This window comes from Anastrepha obliqua, chromosome 3 (genome assembly GCF_027943255.1).
Source record: "Anastrepha obliqua isolate idAnaObli1 chromosome 3, idAnaObli1_1.0, whole genome shotgun sequence".
NCBI lineage: Eukaryota > Metazoa > Arthropoda > Insecta > Diptera > Tephritidae > Anastrepha > Anastrepha obliqua.
In genome coordinates this window covers 90,006,613-90,028,169 of record NC_072894.1, presented here as the reverse complement: position 1 = coordinate 90,028,169, position 21,557 = coordinate 90,006,613, and the positions used below count along the sequence as shown (strand labels likewise).

At 34.3% G+C, this 21,557-nt stretch overlaps 1 protein-coding gene across 2 annotated transcripts; it reads left to right on the top strand.

The window, feature by feature from the left end:
• Positions 1-470: 470 nt before the first annotated feature.
• Positions 471-11,407, top strand: LOC129240938 (3 beta-hydroxysteroid dehydrogenase/Delta 5-->4-isomerase type 3). 2 transcript variants are annotated; one of them, XM_054877015.1, is made up of 5 exons: positions 471-672; positions 9,477-9,658; positions 9,725-10,171; positions 10,543-10,695; positions 10,787-11,407. In XM_054877015.1, the coding sequence occupies exons 1-5, from the start codon at positions 653-655 to the stop codon at positions 11,221-11,223; spliced, it is 1,239 nt and encodes a 412-aa protein (XP_054732990.1). In that variant the 5' UTR covers positions 471-652; the 3' UTR covers positions 11,224-11,407. The 2 variants fall into 2 exon arrangements, with proteins under 2 accessions (XP_054732990.1, XP_054732991.1); XM_054877016.1 differs by lacking the exon at positions 471-672 and adding an exon at positions 4,025-4,150.
• Positions 11,408-21,557: the final 10,150 nt, after the last annotated feature.

Here is a 21,557-nt window from a genome sequence, read left to right as displayed (position 1 = left end):
TATTATTCCCTTTTCCTATTTTAAATTACTATAGAATCATATTTATAATCAAGAAAATTTTCACTGCCAGTTTGATGAAAATGCCTTGAATAGAAAGTATTCAAACTTCTTTCTTCATATTCCTGCTTATTAAGACACATCACAGCTTTAAAGTTCAACCTTTAAAAACTCTTGATGGTTGAGTAATGCCAACATTTTTTGGCTTGGAAAAAAGTCATAACAATTTTATTAATTTGTTTTACTTATATGATAATACTACGTATGGCAAAAAATATATAGAATCTTAGTAATACGGCAACAACGAATTTGAGTAATAAGCATGAAACATTTGATGATTATCGAAGGCAAATAATAATAATAGATAATTTAATTAATAGATTCGCCTTGATGATTACCGTTATTTTGCGAAAAATATTTTTTCATTGTGGATGGAGCGTAACTCGATAAATTTGCAAGTCATTTACTAAAAGTGGCAAAAAATGACAAGTCTAAACATTTCATATATTGTGACGATAAGTACGAATTTTTGAATTCAACAGAGAATCGCTGCTACTACGTGCATTGAAAGTCTTGACTTGGGGAAAGCCCATTAGTTAAATTAACTTGAAGGAGCTGTTAAATAATACTCTGAAATCGGAAATAATTAGTTCCAATGGCGGTAGATAATTACAGGTAAGCTGGAAATTGGATTTCTATTATTTTTTACTAGATTCACAAAGACTGGAATCCGTTTATTATGAACCCAAATTTGTGAAATTTCAGTAACAATACCCCAGAATCCTCTTTTTATACACCCATGCAGGCAAATCAATTACTCTTCTCTTGAGACTCAACTGGGTAATTTCAACGGAATTTAAATGAAATTCGTAATTTTGTACTTCTGGGCGTTATATTGTAATTCAGACTGAAGTTGTCACGCCTGGCGCGGAAGGAGGCACACCCTCTTATGCAGCCGCCCTATGAAATATCTTCAACTATTCTCCTCTAATATCACATATGTATCAGATCCGCCGTATCCGAATGCGTTGGTGCGTGATTACTATTCGGAATTCAGAGAGAACGTAGGTTCGAATCTCGGTGGAAGATCAAAATAAAGAAAAAGTTTTTTCTAATAGCGGTCGTCTCTCGGCAGGCAATGGCAAACCTCCGAGTGTATTTCTGCCATGAAAAAGCTTCTCATAAAAAATATCTGCCACTCGGAGTCGGCTTGAAACTGTAGGTCCCCTCATTTGTGGAGCAACATCAAGATTGCATTTTAAAAAAATTTCAGTGCTGCCAAATATTTCAAGTTATTTCATACAATTTCATATATATATGGATTATTTTTATTATGGGATTTCGCACTGCGATCTGAAAGATCTATTGCGGCCCCATCATGGATTACAGAATATTTCCCTGATCCCAACTTTCTCAATAAATATTAGTATTTTTCCTATTCCATTGAGTTTTATTTCCTCCCATCTTTGCTTTCCGCCAGTCTTGCTGTACCCCACTTAGAGTTAATACCTGACGATCCTGCAGATGCAACTCTACTGGAACGGCTAGTTGAGATGCGGTTTGTGAAGCCATTTGGTATTTTGTTTTCATCTTTGTTTGTCATGCCGCTAAGTCATAGTGCTACAGAGTAAGTCTACAGTTACTCTCTGTGATGGGCAGATATCAGTGAGGAACATCGCTTAAATACAATATGTTATACCCACTATAAACAAGTCCGATGAACACATGTTTTCCCGGATTGGGTGGTAGGGTGTGTAGCGGCCATCCTATGTACCCATATCAGTCCGATATTTCCAGGCTGACCTCTGCAACTTGGGTGGCCCTGATGCTATGATTGAGAAAACTGATGGTAAAGCCCAGCCCTTCGTAGATTTATGCAAGCTCAATCACCAATCGCCAAGGTTTAGGTACCAAGAAAGGGAGGCTTGTGGATGCACTCATACATTTATGCAATAACGACACTTCGATAAAGATTGTAATCATAATCAGCAACATAATGGCAACACAGCCAAATTGAAATCAGTGTGCAGTGTCCGCCTGGATCGAATATTTTGTTCTCGATTGGTTCCCATCGTTGCTCCCCGTTCCATTGGGCTACCGCCTAGTATACGTAGGGCTTTGCGTGAGTTGGATCGGACTATGGGAAAAGTTATAATGGATTTGCAAGAGATCACTTAGTACAACGCCCGGGCACATAGAAGCTAAATGAAGCAAATTTAGAATGTGATACAAGGTAATAATATGAGTATGCGCACAACATTTCTATCTTCTGTGTGGAGAATTGAGAAATTAGAATTGTATACCTCAAGTACTGCACTTGTATAAGTATCCGTTCGTTGAAATAATTTCGATGGCTTTGTTCCCTATTGATCTGATCAAGAAACTCGTAACAAAGATGTTGAAATGCATAGCGAACATTACAAGAAAACATGGACATAAATTTTTACAAATACAGGGTTATCGGAGAAAGCCTTCTTATACACTCGTACATAAGGGCATTATTATTTAGATACTGTCGAATTAATTTTGTTATGTGATGTAGTGTGAAAAACTCAAGATTATTTAAAATAAATTTCTTTTTTTGCTTAACCGCCCACTTTTTGTTAAATGTTAATTAAAGGGTCCGTTTTATCTGTATTAATTAAATAGTACATTAGTGAATAAAAGTCCCCCGAATGCCCTTTAGCGGCCGCCATAGTCGGATGGAATGGGTTGGTGGGCGACTTAATCATATGTATGTAGATGTGCAGACCTAACAAACACAAACACATAACTGAAATCAGTTTACTTAGAACGTAATCCCGCGGTTATTCGGGAACTTTTTGATCAATTAGCCTAGGAGAACCTGTTCTTAGAATAATAAAATAATTATGATGGGGCATTCACATGGCATTAACAGGTAAACCTACAAAGATAGAATTCCCATTTATAAATATGTATATATATAATTGGCGCGTGCACCCTTTTTGGGTGTTTGGCCGAGCTTTGTTTCACAAATGGAGGGACCTTCAGTTTCAAGCCGACTCCGAACGGCAGACATTTTTATGAGGAGCTTTTTCATGGCAGAAATACACTCGGAGGTTTTCCATTGCCTGCCGAGGGGCGACCGCTATTAGAAAAATGTTTTTTTTTCTTAATTTTGATGTTTCACCGAGATTCAAATCTGCTTTCGCTCTGTGAATTCCGAATAGTAGTCACGCACCAGCCCATTCGGCTACGGGGGCCGCCCATTCCCATTCCCATTTGTATCAGAATTTAAATAATTTGAACAAATTTCATTGGATTTACACACACTTTTTTATCCGAAATTGCAAACACTTTCGAACTTCACAGTAATTACAAATAATAATATTAACCAGAAATGATTCTCAAAGTTGGAAAAATATAAAAAATGCAAAACTTTAATGCTAAAAAAGCGAATACCTACCTCTTTATAAAACTGTTTTCTAATTTGGTCAAAATGGAGCAGTGTTACAATTTTTTAATGCGGTAAGTACCGAAAAAGGGGTTGTTTAATAATAAATAACGATTTTGGGGGTATATGCCGAACTTGAGAGGTGGTTTTGTGATGGAATCCATCAGATCCGCTACGTCTATTATGTCTTATCGTAAAGGTAGATGGAACATTCTTTATTTTGTACCACCGTGTAATTACAACATTTAACTAAAATTAATTTTTCACACACCCTCGTAAAAATGTGTACACATACTTTTGACCGTTTGTATGAATAATAAGACTTTGTTTGACTGGCTCACATTTGAATGTGGGCCAAGTTAGTATCTCTTCAAACCAAGTGAGAGTAAACGAAACTAAGTAATAAACAAAATAGTTGCACTGAGTAACATACAAAAACTGAAATTGCTTCTCCCAGCGATACCAAACATGTAATTTCAAAAAGCTAAGAGTATGGATTGACCTCAACAAATATTACCAAATAGTTCCGGGCTATAACCTAAAGAGCTAAGTGTGCGCGAATAAATACTCAATCAGCTATGGCTCTATTCTCTGTTTAGAGTAAGGCTTGGTCGTTTTCACTACAGCGCACAGCCGTTCAGTTCAAGACAACCGCTCAAGTGACAAAGTACAAAGAAGTGGCAAGTTGATTTAAAAATTGTGAATAAAATTCGGCGATAAGTTAAGACCGTTTGAAAGGTGATCATATTTGAATACTTATTACAAGTATATACCTACTTTTGTAATTATTTGAAGTTTGGGTGTTGAACCACTAGTATACATACATATGTATTACATTATTATCTGAGATTTAGGCAGCCACGATTTACTACGAGTATTTGCGGTCCCTTCGAGTCTTTCGTCATGAATTAACACCAAGTAGCAATTCAGCGTCATTGTAGCTACGTGAAAGAAACCAGTTTTGATGTAAATTTGATGTATATTTTGTTAGAAATAAGTATGTATGTATGTAGCCTCAAAATTCAAAGCATTCGTCCGCAATAAGTGTACGTTATTTTGTTTATGTTTGCGGTCTTTTTAATCCACTGACCCTGGCCAAATTAGTTGGCTACATGACGACACACATTCAAATACGAATGAGTAAAGTTTTGAATAAAAATTGCTCAAATTTTTATTTGTTGATGCTCATAGTTCACAGGGTCAGCAAAAGTATTACCGAAATAAGATTTGACCAACTTAAAAATGCTGCTTTTGATAATTAAATGTGACCTTAATTACTCGTAATAAAAAGGACGGATTTATATTGTCCATCCAACGATTAAGAAATTATAAAAAAGAAAACCATATAAATAATAAGTTAAGATTTAAAATGTTTTTATTGAAATCTTTTTGAAGTCAAGCACAGAAAACCACACAGTTTGTTTAGCTGAGTTTCAATGCTTAAATATTTATTAAATTTGAAACTTCCACTTGCCTACATAAAATAAAATCTTCTACTGCAAGGCGTGAATTTACATATAATATTAGTTAGTGCATGCAAATTTAATACTAAGAATTATTTTAAAATATTGAACAGTATTAGAAAATATGTATACGTAAATATAATTTGACTTATTAGCTTTAGTTTTTTCTGTATTCCAAAGAAAGCTTCTAATTAGTACGATGTACAAATATTATTGATAACGTTTTTGTTGGTCATGTCAGAATGAATAGGTGAAATTTATGAGGGGGGTTCAATAAGTACCCGTGTTAAAAATGAAGACACCATTTCTTCGAAATTTTAATTTATTTTTGTATTTTTCAACATAGTTACCTTTAAGAAAGATACACTTCTCCCAACGCTCCGGCCATTTTTTTAACCCCTCCAAAAAATAGGATTTGTCGAACTGCCCAAAATACGTCCCTGTCTCGTCGATTACTTCTTTATTTCAAATAAATGTTTTTCCCGCGAGCCATTTCTTCATGTTAGGGAGCCAGATCAGGTGAATACGGGGGGTGCGGTAGCAATGCATAATGCAACTCATGCAGTTTAACGGCGACAACTCCAGATGAATGCTCGGTGTGTTATCATGGGGAAACATCACCTTTTTCGCCAAATACGTCCGTGTTTCCTTCAATTTTTGGTGAAAGCGGTTCAATAACTTATTGTAGTATCGCATCCCAAAAAATCGTTGCCCTGATCTTTCCGGCCGATGGGACTGTTTTCGCCTTCTTTAGATTCATCGGGAGAAATCCATTGTTTTGAGTTTGCTTAGTTTGATGAATTTGGTGTGTAATGATGAATCCAGGTTTCATCAATGGTGACAACTCGACACAAAAACTCCTTCGAATCTCTCCTAAATTGCTCCAAACACTGCTTCGAAGTTAACAGCCGCATTCGCTTGTTGTGCGCCGTGAGCAATCGCGACACCCATCGGGCCGACAATTTTTTCATCGCCAACTTATCATGTAAAATATTAATTGTCGTTCCGGTCGACACACCTGTGACCTCTGTTAGTTCGCGCACTTTCATTCGTCGAGCAGCGGGAATCATGTCGAGGACTTTTTGAATGATTTCCTAGTTAACCACGCCTGCCGGGCGTCACATTTAAAGGCAAAACAAAAAGCGAATTACAGAACGATACTGTTTTTTTTTGTCATGGCGAAGATTACGAAACACGCCTTACCCGAATAGCTACCAAATCCAAACTAACCTATCAATCAGTTTCAAATTTATTTTGCCGGCGTTTGATAGATGACACACACGATGTTAACACCAACTTCCCTCAGGAACGCCCTCTGGCACCAAACACGGGTACGTACTGAACTGCCCTTGTAAACTCAGAGCGAGTTTTTTTGAATGCGTACATTTGGATGCTAAATTACGCAAATCCTCCCTCTTCATCAGATTGACCATATATGTACCTACAGCTATGACGACAGCCGCCGTAGCCGAATGGGTTGGTATGTGACTACCATTCGGAATTCGGAAAACGTAGATTTGAATCTCCCTGAAGCACCAAAATTAAGAAAAAGTTGTTTCCAATAGCGGTCGCCCCTCGTCAGGCAATGGCGAACCTCCGAGTGTATTTATGCCATGAAAAAGCTACTCATAAATAAATATAATAACTGCCGGCTTAAAACTGTAGGCCCCTCCATTTGTGAAACAACATCAAGACGCACACCACAAATAGGAGGAGGAGCCAAACACCCAAAAAGGGTGTAAGCTCCAATATTATATATATGTACTAGCAAACCCGGCCCGCTTCGCTAGGCACACTTAAATAGAATAGATATGGTTTAGAACAGAAAAGATATGGTTTTCATATTATGTATGTCTTTATTCTCACATTATTTATTTCTTTATTCATACCACGTTTTTGTCTCTATCTCGAGACCCCAGTCACGGAGCGGCACGAAAAATACTCTGAACTAAAGCATTCACTAACAGCTTCCATTTGATACCTATATTGTACATACATATCCGAAGGTTACCCGGGCCCACGTTTTGACCTATATCTCGAGACCCTAGTCACGGGGCGGCATGAAAAATACTCTGTACTAAAGCATTCACCAACAGCTTCAATTTGCTATCCATATTGTACAAACACATTCTGGGGTCCACGTTTTGGTCTCTATCTGGAGACCCTAGTCACGGAGCGGCACGAAAAATACTCTGAACTAAAGCATTCACCAACAGCTTCCATTTGATATCCATATTGTACAAACACATTCTAGGGTCCACGTTTTGGTCTCTATCTGGAGACCCTAGTCACGGAGCTGCACGAAAAATACTCTGAACTAAAGCATTCACCAACAGCTTCCATTTGATATCCATATTGTACAAACACATTCTAGGGTCCACGTGTTGCTTTCTATCTCGAGACCTTAGTCACGGAGCGGCATTGAAAATACTCTGAACTAAAGCATTCACCAACAGCTTCCATTTGATACCCTATTGTACATACGCATCCGAAGGTTACCCGGGCCCACGTTTTGACCTATATCTCGAGGCCCTAGTCACGGGGCGGCATGAAAAATACTCTGTACTAAAGCATTCACCAACAGCTTCAATTTGATATCCATATTGTACAAACACATTCTGGGGTCCACGTTTTGGTCTCTATCTGGAGACCCTAGTCACGGAGCGGCACGAAAAATACTCTGAACTAAAGCATTCACCAACAGCTTCCATTTGATGTCCATATTGTACAAACACATTCTAGGGTCCACGTTTTGGTCTCTATCTGGAGACCCTAGTTACGGAGCGGCACGAAAAATACTCTGAACTAAAGCATTCACACACAGCTTTCATTTGATACCTATATTGTACATACACATCCGAAGGTTACCCGGGCCCACGTTTTGACCTTTATCCCGAGACCCTAGTCACGGGGCGGCATGAAAAATACTCTGTACTAAAGCATTCACCAACAGCTTTCAATTGATATCCATATTGTACAAACACATTCTAGGGTCCACGTGTTGCTCTCTATCCCGAGACCCTAGTCACGGAGCGGCATGAAAAATACTCTGAACTAAAGCATTCACCAACAGCTTCCATTTGATACCCATATTGTATATACACATCCGAAGGTTACCCGGGCCCACGTTTTGACCTATATCTCGAGACCCCAGTCACGAAGCGGCATGAGAAATACTCTGTACTAAAGCATTCACCAACAGCTTTCAATTGATATCCATATTGTACAAACACATTCTAGGGTCCACGTGTTGCTCTCAATCTCGGGACCCTAGTCACGGAGCGGCATGAAAAATACTCTGAACTAAAGCATTCACCAACAGCTTCAGTTTGATATCCATATTGTACAAACACATTCTAGGCTCCATGTTTTGGTCTCTATCTCGAGACCCTAGTCACGGAGCGGCATGAAAAATACTCTGAACTAAAGCATTCACCAACAGCTTCCATTTGATACCCATATTGTACATACACATCCGAAGGTTACCCGGGCCCACATAGGGGTGGACTACCCTTAACATTTAGGGGGATGAAAAATAGATGTTGGCCGATTCTCCACCCTGGCCGACAATCACGCTAAGGATCACAAAAATCGGTCGAGCCGTTTCGGAGGAGTTCAAGTTCGAACACCGTGACACGAGAATTTTATATATAAGATATACATTTGCTTAGTTTGTATATACATATATATAAAGGGCCCGCCATCTATCGTTACGGATTTGAACTAGGTATTATTTGAAGAATGGTAACACTTAGCTGTCATCTGATTTGACAGAAAATTAGTTTTATTCTTCCGCTAAACGAAAATGGTTGTGTATACACTCAAAGAGCGCTGTGAAATATTGCGACATTACTTTGAAAATCATGGTAATGTTGCAGAATGTGTACGAAAATTACGTACGGCATTGGGAAGAAGAAAAGCACCGAATGATGCGTATGTGCGTTACTTTGCGAAAAAAGTAAGAGAAACTAGGTTGCTTATTAACAAACCAACGCGTGACCGACCAAAAACCGTGCGTACACCCGAAAATATTACTGCTGTGGCCGAGAGTGTTCGTGAGTCACCAGGAACATCAGTTCTCCGTCGTTCTCAACAATTGGACATTTCGGAGACATCATTGAGACAAATTTTGCGTACCGATCGTATGGGATGGTGCATGGCTAGCCGAGGCAGCCATATGAATGAAGTTGTGTTCCATCATTAACCGGAAGGATTGTATATTACTTCAAATTAAAAAAAACAGTTTGGAAAAATATTGAGTAGTTTCTTTTTTATAGCATTTTTAATTCCGTAAAGTTATATGGCGGACCCTGTATACATATATATATATATATAAAACTAAGATATATATATGTATATCGGCATAAGTTTTAGGTGTATTGAAAACGTGGTCATAGTGGCTGTTCGATAATTTATTTCCTCCAAGTTTATAATTATATTATATATTTATAATTGCTTTTTGCGATTAGACAAACATCTCCTCACAATCTGTGGCTCTCGCATATTTGCCATTACTTTCTGAATATTTGCCATTACTTTCTGAATTTTTTGTTTCTTGTCATATGCTGAATTCACAAATGCATCTTTTTTATCCGTTGCAGTATTGCAATAATTGACAATATGCCACCGACGGAATTGGGCACTGATGGGGAAGTGATTTTAGTCACCGGTGGTAGCGGCTTCATCGGCCAGCATTTGCTAAAATACTTACTGCGTGAAAAAACGAATTTCGGTATTAAAGAAATTCGCTCTTTGGATTTATTGCCCTTTGATAATAAAATTGGTTAGTATCCTATTAGATATTGGTTAAACTTAAAATTTAATAGTAAAATGAATCTTTGATTTTCAGCTATTTCTCCCGCTGAAGATCTTAAAACCTTTGTTGGAGATATTTGTGAGCCACAAACTAATGCTGTGCAGGATGCCTTTAAGGATGTGAACTGTGTTTTTCATTGTGCCGCATTAGTTGGTATCGAATATCCACCAGATTTCAATGAGCTGGATCGCGTTAACGTGAATGGCACAAGCGTTGTTGTAGATTTGTGTGTTAAGTATAATGTTAAGAGGTTGATATATACCAGCTGCGCGTCAGTGTGTTTGGTTCCATTCAAAGGATATAGCACTTTCACAATTGTTATCAACCAAACTGAGTCGAAGGCCAACACACCTACATTCAATGCTCAGGACCCTAAAGATTTTGACAAATCCTTCTTGATACCAGGATACTCCTCATCTAAAATGCGTGCAGAAACTATAGTGTTAAATTCAAATGGAACCCTCCTGAGTAATCAAAGAGGTAGGTTTCCTTTTGAAAATTGAATTATATACCATATGTACTTGTACTTACATATATGAGTATCTGATATCTTTTAACTTTTGACAAACGAGCTTATTTGACCTATTGCTTTTGGTCAATAAATTCTTACATTTTGCATATAATAAATTATATTACTAGTAAATTAAATTTTTGTTAAGATATATTCTTAAGCTCCAACTGAGAACGATTACTACTTAAATTATGCATTAAAAATAAGAAATTTAATAGTCAACCTAAGTTGTTTTGTCAAAAGTCAACAGATATATATGTATGTACACACATTCATATTATTGCCATTAAAATAAATATTCTGAAAACTTTCACTAATAAAAAATCTGTATATTTTTTAGAATATTTAGAAACTGTGGCTATACGTCCACCTCTTACTTATGGCGAGGGTGATATGAAATTTGTGCCGCAGGTTTTCGAGTACTTGTCAAAGCGCGGGTTCAGCTATCCGCGTGTTGCCGGAGCTGGTGGCAAACAGCAACTAGTCTATGCTGGTAAAGTGCACTACACTATGAAATATGAAGAACCTAAAATTTACGCTTTTAAAATGTTTTTCTTCTTAATTGTCTATTTCTGTTAACATAGGTAACGTGGCATGGGGCCATTTGTGTGCATACAAGACGCTGAAGGAAACACCAAAGGCCATTGCCGGTCTGCCAGTTTTTGTTACCGATGACACACCCATTAACGATGTGACGAGATTCGTACAGAAAATGGCACTTTTGGGTGGAAAATTCAAGATCAACTTGACCATGTGGTATTTGCCGCATTTCCTTTTCTTCTTTTTATCGTTCCTCACAGAGCTTCTCGTGCAGTTGTTTTACCCAGTAACGAAATTCAAATTAACAAACTCGCTTCGTGCAATTGCTTCCTTCACTGCATCGGTGTTAATGTTCAATAGGCTGCGCGCATCTATACATATGGATTATGTACCATTAGTTGAACCGGAAGAGGCTGCGCAGAGAAGTGCCTGTTGGTATGCGGAGTGGTGGGAAAAGCATCGAATTCAAAATAAGAAATAGAGAAATGAAGAGAGAAACTCTCGTTTAAATGTTATTACAAATATTTCCAACAAAAGTGTATTATAAATATTTTCTCATCTTGCCATAGGCGAATGATTGAGATGATAGGTAGTAGATTAAGATGAATGGTAGTTAAAATTTTGTTGAGTTTTTGTTGAATAAAATTGTTGGATATGGATCATAAGCACCAGTGTTTGACAGTCATACAGCTGATGTTTGCATTGCTTTACCTTCCTCTTCATTGGTTCTAGAAGTGCATGAGTTGAATAAGCCATTATCCATTTCGTCAGTCAGCGCTGACTGGTATCGCCTCTTAGCCTGAGGATGATCAATACTCACTCGAGTGACTATTCTTGATTTTCACTTGTTAATCAATCAGCACTGTTTGCTCCAAACAAAGAATGCTTCATACTCACTGACCGACATTTCTAGTTGTTTTAGAAAATAAATGGATTTGAGTGATTATTTAAGTATATTCTTTTCCACCAGGTCAACAGCATATACTAGATATTTTCATATATTTAATTTTTATTTGTTGTATTCAAAGCAAAATATTACTTTTCATGGAGCGAAATGTTGGAGAACCCATTTGGCAGTTTTCGCATTTTGTTTTCCTTATGTCATGTTCTACGCAAATAGGCTTTTGGATATGGAGTGTGTCCTTTTCTTTTTATAGTACAGCAGACGTGACGCTGCTCTTAATTTGCTCTTTATTCAGCCACGACTTCGTGTCATGACATTTTGCGGATAATAAATAAATACATAAAATTACCTTTTGTAACTAAAATATTCAAATTAATGAGATAGCAGAGGACTTGCACAATACGCCAACTTTTGGAAAAGACCCATGAAAGAAGAATCGACACACACCATTTTTCGTCAACAGTACGAAAAGGTGTTACCCGTATGCCACGATGTCTGAATTTGGTATCCCCGCAAAAGTAATACGTTTATCCAAGATGACGTTGCTCAATACCAGCAGCGCCATCAGAATTGCGTAGAACCTCTCCGAGCCGTTTGATACCAAACGAGGTTTCAGACAGGGTGACTCAATGTCATGTGACTTCTTTAACTTGATGTTGGAGAGGATCGTATGAGCCGCAGAACTTAATCGCTCAGGCCCAATATTTTATAAGAGCGTACAATTGTTGGCGTCATCGGTCTTAACAACCGCGCTATTAGTTCTGCCTTCTCCAAACTGGATAAAGAGGCAAAGTGAATGGGTCCGGTGGTGAACAAGGACAAGGAAGTACTTCCTGTCATCAAAGAAGCAATCGGCGCACTCGTGTATCGGCACCCACGTTGTAAAATACTTCGTTTATTTAGGAACCAGCATTAACACCTATAACAATGTCATGAAATCCAACGTAGAATCCCTCTTGGCAACAAGTGCTACTAAGTAAGCAAATGAGAGAAGCAATGGAAAAATGACAGACGACTGTGATGGCTATACCGAAAAGAGAGTCGCAGAAATGTTTCGAGAGCAGGATCAAACGCTGACATAATTGCGTTAAAGTTGATGGGAAGTATTTTGAAGGCGATAATATCACTTTTAAGGAATAAATTTGTATTTTGCATTTACTGAATATATTCCGAGATCTTTTTGATCAATACTGATCCTGAAACGTTTGATTCATTGAAGGAAGAGGTCGGGGTCGAGATCCTAAAGAAGACTGGTACTTTCAGTCTGAAAATATCTGGAATATTTGTAAGGGTGCCTTTATTTTTAAGGGTAAACTCATGGTTTAAGTGAACAAGTCCACAACTATGTTCGCGTGGGAATCAAGATTTAAAGTATCATTCTGGGCAAATGACCTCTAAAAATGACTGCCTCAGGATGATGTTCTTCTGATGCACGCGGCGTGAACGTAATAGCCAGAGGCATTTGCAAATACGTATATGTATATGTATATGTATTTGTATATAGGTATGTATCAATGCTGATTAAAAGGATAATCTAGTTTCTTTAGCACTTCTGTTTTTATTTGAAATCTCTGATCATACCTATTGATTGGCATAGTTCCCACTTAAGCGGTTTTGTCAAGTTCAAATATGCTCTAAATTCTATGCATTTTCGGCGAAATCCTTCGTCCTATCATTTATTGGCAAAAGAGATTCTCGTTGGATCTCAAAACTGGCATTAATTTAGCTTTAATGCTGGCTTCCAAGTAAACGAAATCTACTACCACACTAATATTTTAACTGTAACTCATAAGGAAATGCTTAACTAATGACACTGTGCATAGATAAAATGCGAATATAATAATAATAAATTCATACCTCATTGGTTTTCTTCGAATTTGGATACTCACATTTTAGTTTTGTATTCTTTCATTTTTGCCACCATTCAAAGTTTCTTTGTTAAAGAAACACATCACAAGCGATTCAATTCTCCACTGTGAAGGAAATCTGTGAACTCCCAATCTTTGTCGTTTCACGCTGCCTCGCCGCCCAGAAAAGTTTTATCGCATCTTTATTTCTTTAAGCAATTCTTGTATGAGAACTCGCAGATGTTGGATTCACATTATTTTAATATTTTAAGTGTGTTAAAATTTCATTTTATTCAGTTCAAATCATCTAAAACCTTTTCAGCGAAAGTAAATGAAATAAACTTGTAAAATGGTTTCCAATCTAATTAAGTTTGGTGGTTTTGTACTTACGTAAATATTGAAATCTATTCTTGGCAAATAAACAATTGTTTGTCAAATGTATTTCCTTTGAACAATGTTCATCGTTTTATTATGGTATTTTTTTATAGATTCATGTATTAATTCAATCATTCATTTATATATATACTTCATAGAATTGTTAATTGCTTATATATAGAGTTCTCTTTTAACTTTAATTTCGATTTTTTGTGTATTTCAGTTATATATACTTTTCTTTAAAATCATCACCATCCAATAATAGTTATTATAATATTACTTTTCCTTACATTATGCTCTCAATTCTCTCTTAACTTGCTTTCTATTTTTATATGTGCTGTTAATACTTATACACATTTACCGTTTATAACTCAAATTATTTGGAGTTAGTTTCACTTAACCTCATACTCTTGCGACGTACCTACAAACTTTTGCATCAATATTTTTTTTCGAATTCAGATGCTTTGCTTTCTTCGTATGTATTGCTTTAGTAAAGTGCGTACGACATTTGCCTTCGAACCATCTATCCAATGCTCTATACAAGTATCAATGTCAATTTTCGTATTTATCCTTAATTTTTTTTACTGAAATTTGTGGTGTTTCGGTTGCAATCTTGTCAAAATAATTATAATCTTGTACGAAAATGAAAAAATATGAATTCCACATTTCAATGAATTGTTGTAGTTTTATTTGGCTACATGTTACAATATTTTTGATTTCATAAAATTTATTCAAATTAAAATACTTACATACATGTGTTCACAGTTGTCGAGGAAACAAACTTGTAGTATATGTATGTATGTATATATGTATGTATGTATATGTTTCATAATCTTTCCATGCTTGGTAAATTTATACTAAATATTGTTGTTTACTTAATATTTTACAAATTCGCTTGTTTATATTATTTGCTATTGAACCTTTTTCCGGTAATTTTTTTCTAAATATTCGTTTACTTTCGGATTTTGAATTGATGTTTCAACGAAAATAACCAGTAAGTTTTTAAAGTCATAAATAATTAGCTTCTATTCGTCTGCGTGCGTTTTTGCATTTTGTAGGTTCCGTCAAGAAGTGGAATTTTCCCCGATTGCGTATTTTTCTTTTTATTTTAATTTTAGTAGCAATAATAATTTTTTTGACAAAATTAACAGCAAACGTTTCCTTGTATAGTTGTTGTATCTGTAGTTCAGAGTTAACAATACAATTATCATTATAGATATATTTACATAATTAAAAGTATTCATAATTGTAATTAAATAGTATTTTGCTATGTTGTTGCGAATTTTGCTCTCATTAAAATTTCCATAGGCTTCTTTTCAAAAGTTTGTTTTTAACTAGTATCTGAACTAGTTTCTTTTATCTTCAATGCCTCCAGTTTACATAATATTGCTCATATGTACGCACATATGTATGTATGTAGGTATGCATGAGAATGAATACGCAAAATTAAAAATTATTATTGATTTTAAATATAATACATTTTGACCTTGACAAACAACGGAAATTCTCATATTCAGTTTATTTGTTTTAGGAATTTGTGCAACAATTGTTTCCTATGTATGTGTTCGAGTACTGTTTAGTGAAATAATACGTGAACTAAGTACGATCATAATACCAGTAGTTAAGTGCGGCACAGTGCAAAAATATGGACACTGGTAAAATATGTGAACTATTCATGCCACTCGTGGTAACTCGTGGTTAACTCGTGGTAGTCGAATCATCAGCAGATGATTCTGATATTCCCGTAACGTGTTTGGATGCCCTCATAGGATCTAAACGCAAATAAATGTGCAATCTTTAATCATTGCCCTTTTTTATATGGTGTCGAAGAAAATTCAAAAATAAACTAAGTAATTTAGTTCACAACAATGTCAATCTCATCACGAGTGCTTCAACTCGAAACCGGTTCTAGGTGTCAATATGCCAAAAAAGTTTTGCCGTATAGTTTCCATGTAATATCCATTTAATGTGCGTACATTACCGAAATTTGAAGTAATTGGATTAGTTTAGGTTGTTTGGAAAAATTTAATCCAGCTTGGTTGTTTGCTGCTTACATTCATTCACAAAATCGGTAGAATCAACAGATTTCAATGAAACGCCACAGTGGCATACATACATATGTATATCTTATTTTCGATTACTTCTAATCAGTATTACCGTTTTGTACCGTTTGAGAGCTAATCGCCTTGGCCTAACCTTTTTGGAAATTTTGTTTAAAATTTATGTTTTGATTTTTAAATGCTATATTTATAGTATATAACACTTTCGAATGCTTCCTTAAAGCTTTTAGAAACAGATAACGCCTTTATGTTGTTCCACAAAAAGAAGGAATTGCAGTTCTATGCCGCCTCTGAAGAAATATAATCGCAGGTTAGCCAATACTTGCTGAGGGGCGATCGTCATTAGAAAGCACTTTCTTTAATTTGTTGTCTTATGCCCAAACTTGGTTTCGAACCTGTGTACTACCTAAGGGTACTCAAGTACAAATCATTCCTCTACAGCGGCCGTCAAAAAGAAAACTTGCCCTTGTAGTAAACAATACTATTTATATGAGGAATCCGAGTTTGTGTGAATACAAATTTGTGAGGAGTATGCAAAGTATAATTAATAACTACACTATGCAGTTTTAAAAACGAAAATGACTCTAATTGGCTTGTCTTTTATATAGTAATTTGTTTATTATAATAATTGTCATAACTTTCGTTTTTGAAACTTTTTAATTGAATTAAATTTCAAATAATGAGATTGTCTATATATTTTCAATATTATATATTCAACCCCTGTAGCTTATTGAGGTCATCCAAAAACTTGCTGTTGAACGAGGGTGTGATAATAAAATTTGAATTTTTTGCTTATAATTCGCGAAGACGTTATGTGTATATGAGATTTAAAATTTGGAGAGTGACGCTATTTTTACACCGTGATCCTTTTTTTGTTACTTATTCAAAATTTTAGTGGTTTCAGACTGATGATGATGCATTTATGGGACGTATTCAATAAAATGTGGTCTATTTTAAACTGCTTCACGAATAGTGGATATAAAATAAAAAAATAAACAAATTTAATTTCAACACAATTTTTGGATTTTGCGTATATTTCATACATATCTATATATGGAGCTATTCGAACCTTTTATTTTGGGCTAGCTCTTCTGGTTTATTCCAAACATTTTCAAAGTTTTTAGTTACTGCTGTACATTTTCATCTGAAAATGATGTTTATGTTTTTATTTTCATTCGTTTTAGTTTATATAAGAAATTGATTTATTTTCCTTTTTATCAATAGACTTAATCATTAGAATAGTTATAACTGTATTGATAATAATAATAATAATAATAATAATAATAGTAATAATAATAATAATGCTAATAATAATGACTCTCTGATCTTCTATCATCATTATTAGCTGCAGTTAGAAATCTGCTTCGTATCAACAAAAATGGTTCTTCTTAATTTATGGGTTACTCATGTGAAGTGGGTACTCGTATTCTAGGACAATGCTGTCTTGCATATACCTACATACGTACACCGACTTGACATTATGATTCAACAATGTATGTATTTATGAAATTATTAGCAAGTCATATTCTTATATACCATTATTTTGGGTGTTTGTAAATACATTATTTACCTATCATATATTTTCCACTTACCTAGTATGTTGTTTTTCCTTTAAAGTTTTTTCTCTGCTTATTAATTATTTTCATATTTTTTTACATTGATTTTATGTATATATATTTTGTATATATATAGTATAGTGTAAAATATATTTATATATATATATATATATATATAAGATATTGTCAATATAGTGAAGGTGTTTGTTAGGAATTCCATCGCAGAAGGACGCGCAAAGAATTCGATATAGCAAAATCGAGTATGTGCATGTGTTCCTAGTATGTATCTAAGAAATTAAAGTTTGTATGTCTATGCTAATTTGTATATCCTCATTATATTATACAAATTGTCGTTGCTCATTGGTTAATAAATGAAATCATTGTTTCTAGTTCAAACAGTCTGTGTGAGATGTGATTTGGAAATCGCTTTAAAAAAGTAATAAATATAGTAGAAGAAGTCGTATGGTTTTAAAGGAAAATAGTTCTTTAAGGTTGCGAATTTATATACATACATAGATACTTCTGCACTATGTGTGTCTCAAAGAAAGTGATGTTTTTCTCAGCAGCGAAAAGAGTATGCAAATAATTGTCATGAAAGCAAGCTCAAGGTCTAAATAGAAAACCAAATCAATTAATTTCTTCTGAAAGTACCTAAGTACCTGCGAAATACCAATAAGCTTATAAATATCTATTTATTTGGTTTTTGATTTATCAATTTAAAGTGTTGGCTTGTATGACGAATCAAGTATGATTTCCTTGTGAACGAAATTTCTTCGGAATTCTTTGCATTTCCATATGCGCTTTTCATTAAAAAAAATTGCATACTTAATAAATTTGTACCTACAAATGTATGTGTTTACTTAATATAATAAAATACAATAAATAATGAAATTTTAAAGTTTTTCTTCCATCAGTAGGTTTTAGAAAACGGAGAAATGATATGTGTGTATGTTTATTTTAAGTTTTTTTTATAACTTTGTTCTCATATACGATTTTACGTTCTTGAGTAAAAAAGTGTATTATTTAATTGCTAGAATTTTTTCATTTATTTTATTTTCTAAGTATTTTTTCAATTTTAAAATTGTCATCTCGTGTATCTGGCATTTGGTTGCCTTTGCGTATTCATACAGCTCTTCCTTAACAATTTACTTGCTGTTTTGGCCTAAATTGACAAAAGTCTGGCAATGCCACGGGGGCGTGTACCAGTAGTGTTATATAAGCTCCCCCGTTTGCATGCCCATTTTCTTCTTTAATTATAAAACTTCAAGTATTTAAAGCTTTTGCGATTTAACGCTTACAAAAATGCGGAGGCGTTGCGCCATTCATATTTCTTTATTACATTTTAAATTTGACCTATTGGAAAAAGAATTTTTAAAATAGAAAAAGGCTATGAAAAAACCTTAAAAACTGAACATAAATTATTATTACATAAATATGTACCTTTTACTGGTTAGTTCCATTTTTGTTACTTTTATTTATTATTTATTATTTTGTTGTTAATTGACTAAAATTGATTTTGTTCTAAAGGACGCGTTTTTCATGTATCGATTCATTTGTCTACTTTTGAAATTTAGTTACTCTTTAGTGCCTTAAAGTAAAAAGTAAAATTGTGGAATAGATAACAGAGAAATAATATACAGATGCATAGTTGCGTGGTACTTTTCTCTGATTTCTTGAAATCAGATTGTGGTAATATTTTGCCTGTAATTGAAATATTTTTAACTACTTTGCGGAACCATATGGCATAAAATATGTAGCACTACTTAAGGCAAAGATGTGTCTAAAGTGGCTCGTAGGGACTCTAATTTTTTAATTTTCCAGGTTGGGCCAGTTTTGGATTTTGTTTAAAGGGAATTTCATTAAATTTTAGCAAACAAAAATTTTGATCTCCAGTTACATATACTAAAATTTGTTTTGTAGCTTGGCCGTTTTCCTTACAAAGTATATACTCACATATATACATATACACATATGTATCTTCCACCCATAGAAAAGAGAAAAAGAGAAATGTGATTACTAAAGAGTAATACTCAGTAAGGATTAACATCAAGTAAGAAGAAAATATTTTATGTCTCAAAACTAAATTAACAAGACATACATACTTTTACATAAACTTAAATTTGCATAAATTATTAATTAATTAATGAATTAAGTAATTCAATTATAGTTATATCGACATTTCATTCCAAACATGAATATATAGAACTGAACATGCACCGGAAAGCTCAGGGCCTTATTGCTAACGACGAACCACCTGTGCCTAGAATCGGGTCTTTTCGCATCCTAAGAATCACGCGTAATGAAAACTTTACAATGTGATTTGACAAGTTAGCATCTAATTGAAGTATCGTAGCATGCATATCAAAATTCGAACGGAGGAGAAAAATAAACTCATATTAATTGTTTTAATTTTCATTAAAATTTGCTAATTTTGAGAAACTATCATTGAAAACAAATTAAAGTGTATTGTTTTCAGGCAAATGTAAATAATTTGTTGTTTAAATTTTAGTTAATAGTATTTTCGACATACTTTCAAGTTTGTCTCTTATTTATAGTACGTCGTATATATAAATTGATCCCTTTGTTAAAAATTATTAATTTTCTGTGTGATTTTTAAATTTTTTCGCTTGAACCACTATTGTAATTATAGCATCGGGGTAGAATGCTCCATTGGCTTTTAGAAAGAAAAATATGACTTGCATGCAGTTTAAAGATGTTTGAAGATAACTCTTCTGTTAGTATTTTCTAAACAGTCAGTTTTGCCAGGGTATTGGTATGCTTATTATGGTACCACTCTTAAAGATAATAATTTTTGGTTTGTAAGTTCTTCTTTATGTTAATACTTTTATGTATAATATTTTTTATATTTTTTGGTTTAGCTTAGTATTCATAGATAAATATTTGTTTTATATGTATATTTTGTATATAACATTAGACTATACTTGATTTTGTTTTATTGTTTAGTTTTTACCAATACATAATTTTTTCACAATATTATATATATATTTCTTGTTGTTGTTTGTAATTATTGCTTTTAGAACATTTCTTAAAAATATATATTTATTTGTTTATACTCGTAATATATGTATGTATGCATGATTTTTTATGATTTTTTTTTTGTCTTTTACACTTGTCTTAGGGCGTCTCCACTTTGGGAACTGCTTGGGTTCCCCCGCATTGCATTCTATTCTGCAGTAAGTTATGTCATTTACATACACATGAAATCATGTAGGCATATGTATACTTTTTAATATCTGTATTTTGAGATTTTGTGTTTTTTTTTTTAATTTGTTTTTTGTTTTTAGTAGTGTGTGTATAAATGTATATTTTAATATTCCTTACTGATTTAGGCCAGCTATAATGGCTTTTTAGCAATAATACAGGGGTACGTATCGAATTGTGTAAATTATGTATGTATGTGTGTATATGTAAATGTGAGTTTACGTATAATTCATGCATACCCTGTGTGGTATGTACGTTTGTATTTATGTAATTATGTAAGTAGCTTTGTGTATATATTCTTGTAAACAATTACAGTTGTAGTGTATGTATATATGTATGTATATGTGAGTGAGTTTGCAAATAAATCCTTGCTTAATAAATTTTCATTACCTTTAAATAATTACTTATATTGGTTAAGTTTTGTTTTCCTTTTTTGTTGTTTTTTGTTTTTTGTTTAAAGTAACATCATTGGACAATTGTCAATCAATTAAACATCACACCGTCATCTGACTGACCTTTCAAGCTACCTACAATTACATGGGTGCTAGTAGTTGATCAATCTTTAAGCCACTTTGGCTATTTAGCTAAAAAATGTAACACTCTGTTACTGCTGGCATCTATACATTTAGCTTTCCCTACACTTCACCTAACTAATGTTCGCCGTCCAATTCTAACTAAGTGCAAGAGCTTCTTAAGAGACCAGTTACAACTGACAAGTTTGTTTGTAGCTATATTCTTTGGTCTGAGACTTACCCACTTTCATGCATTTGCCTTCGGCGTCATTCAATGCATTTTTCTTATTATAACAATCTCTATAGCTGCTTTGACATTTTGTTTTTACTATACTCGTA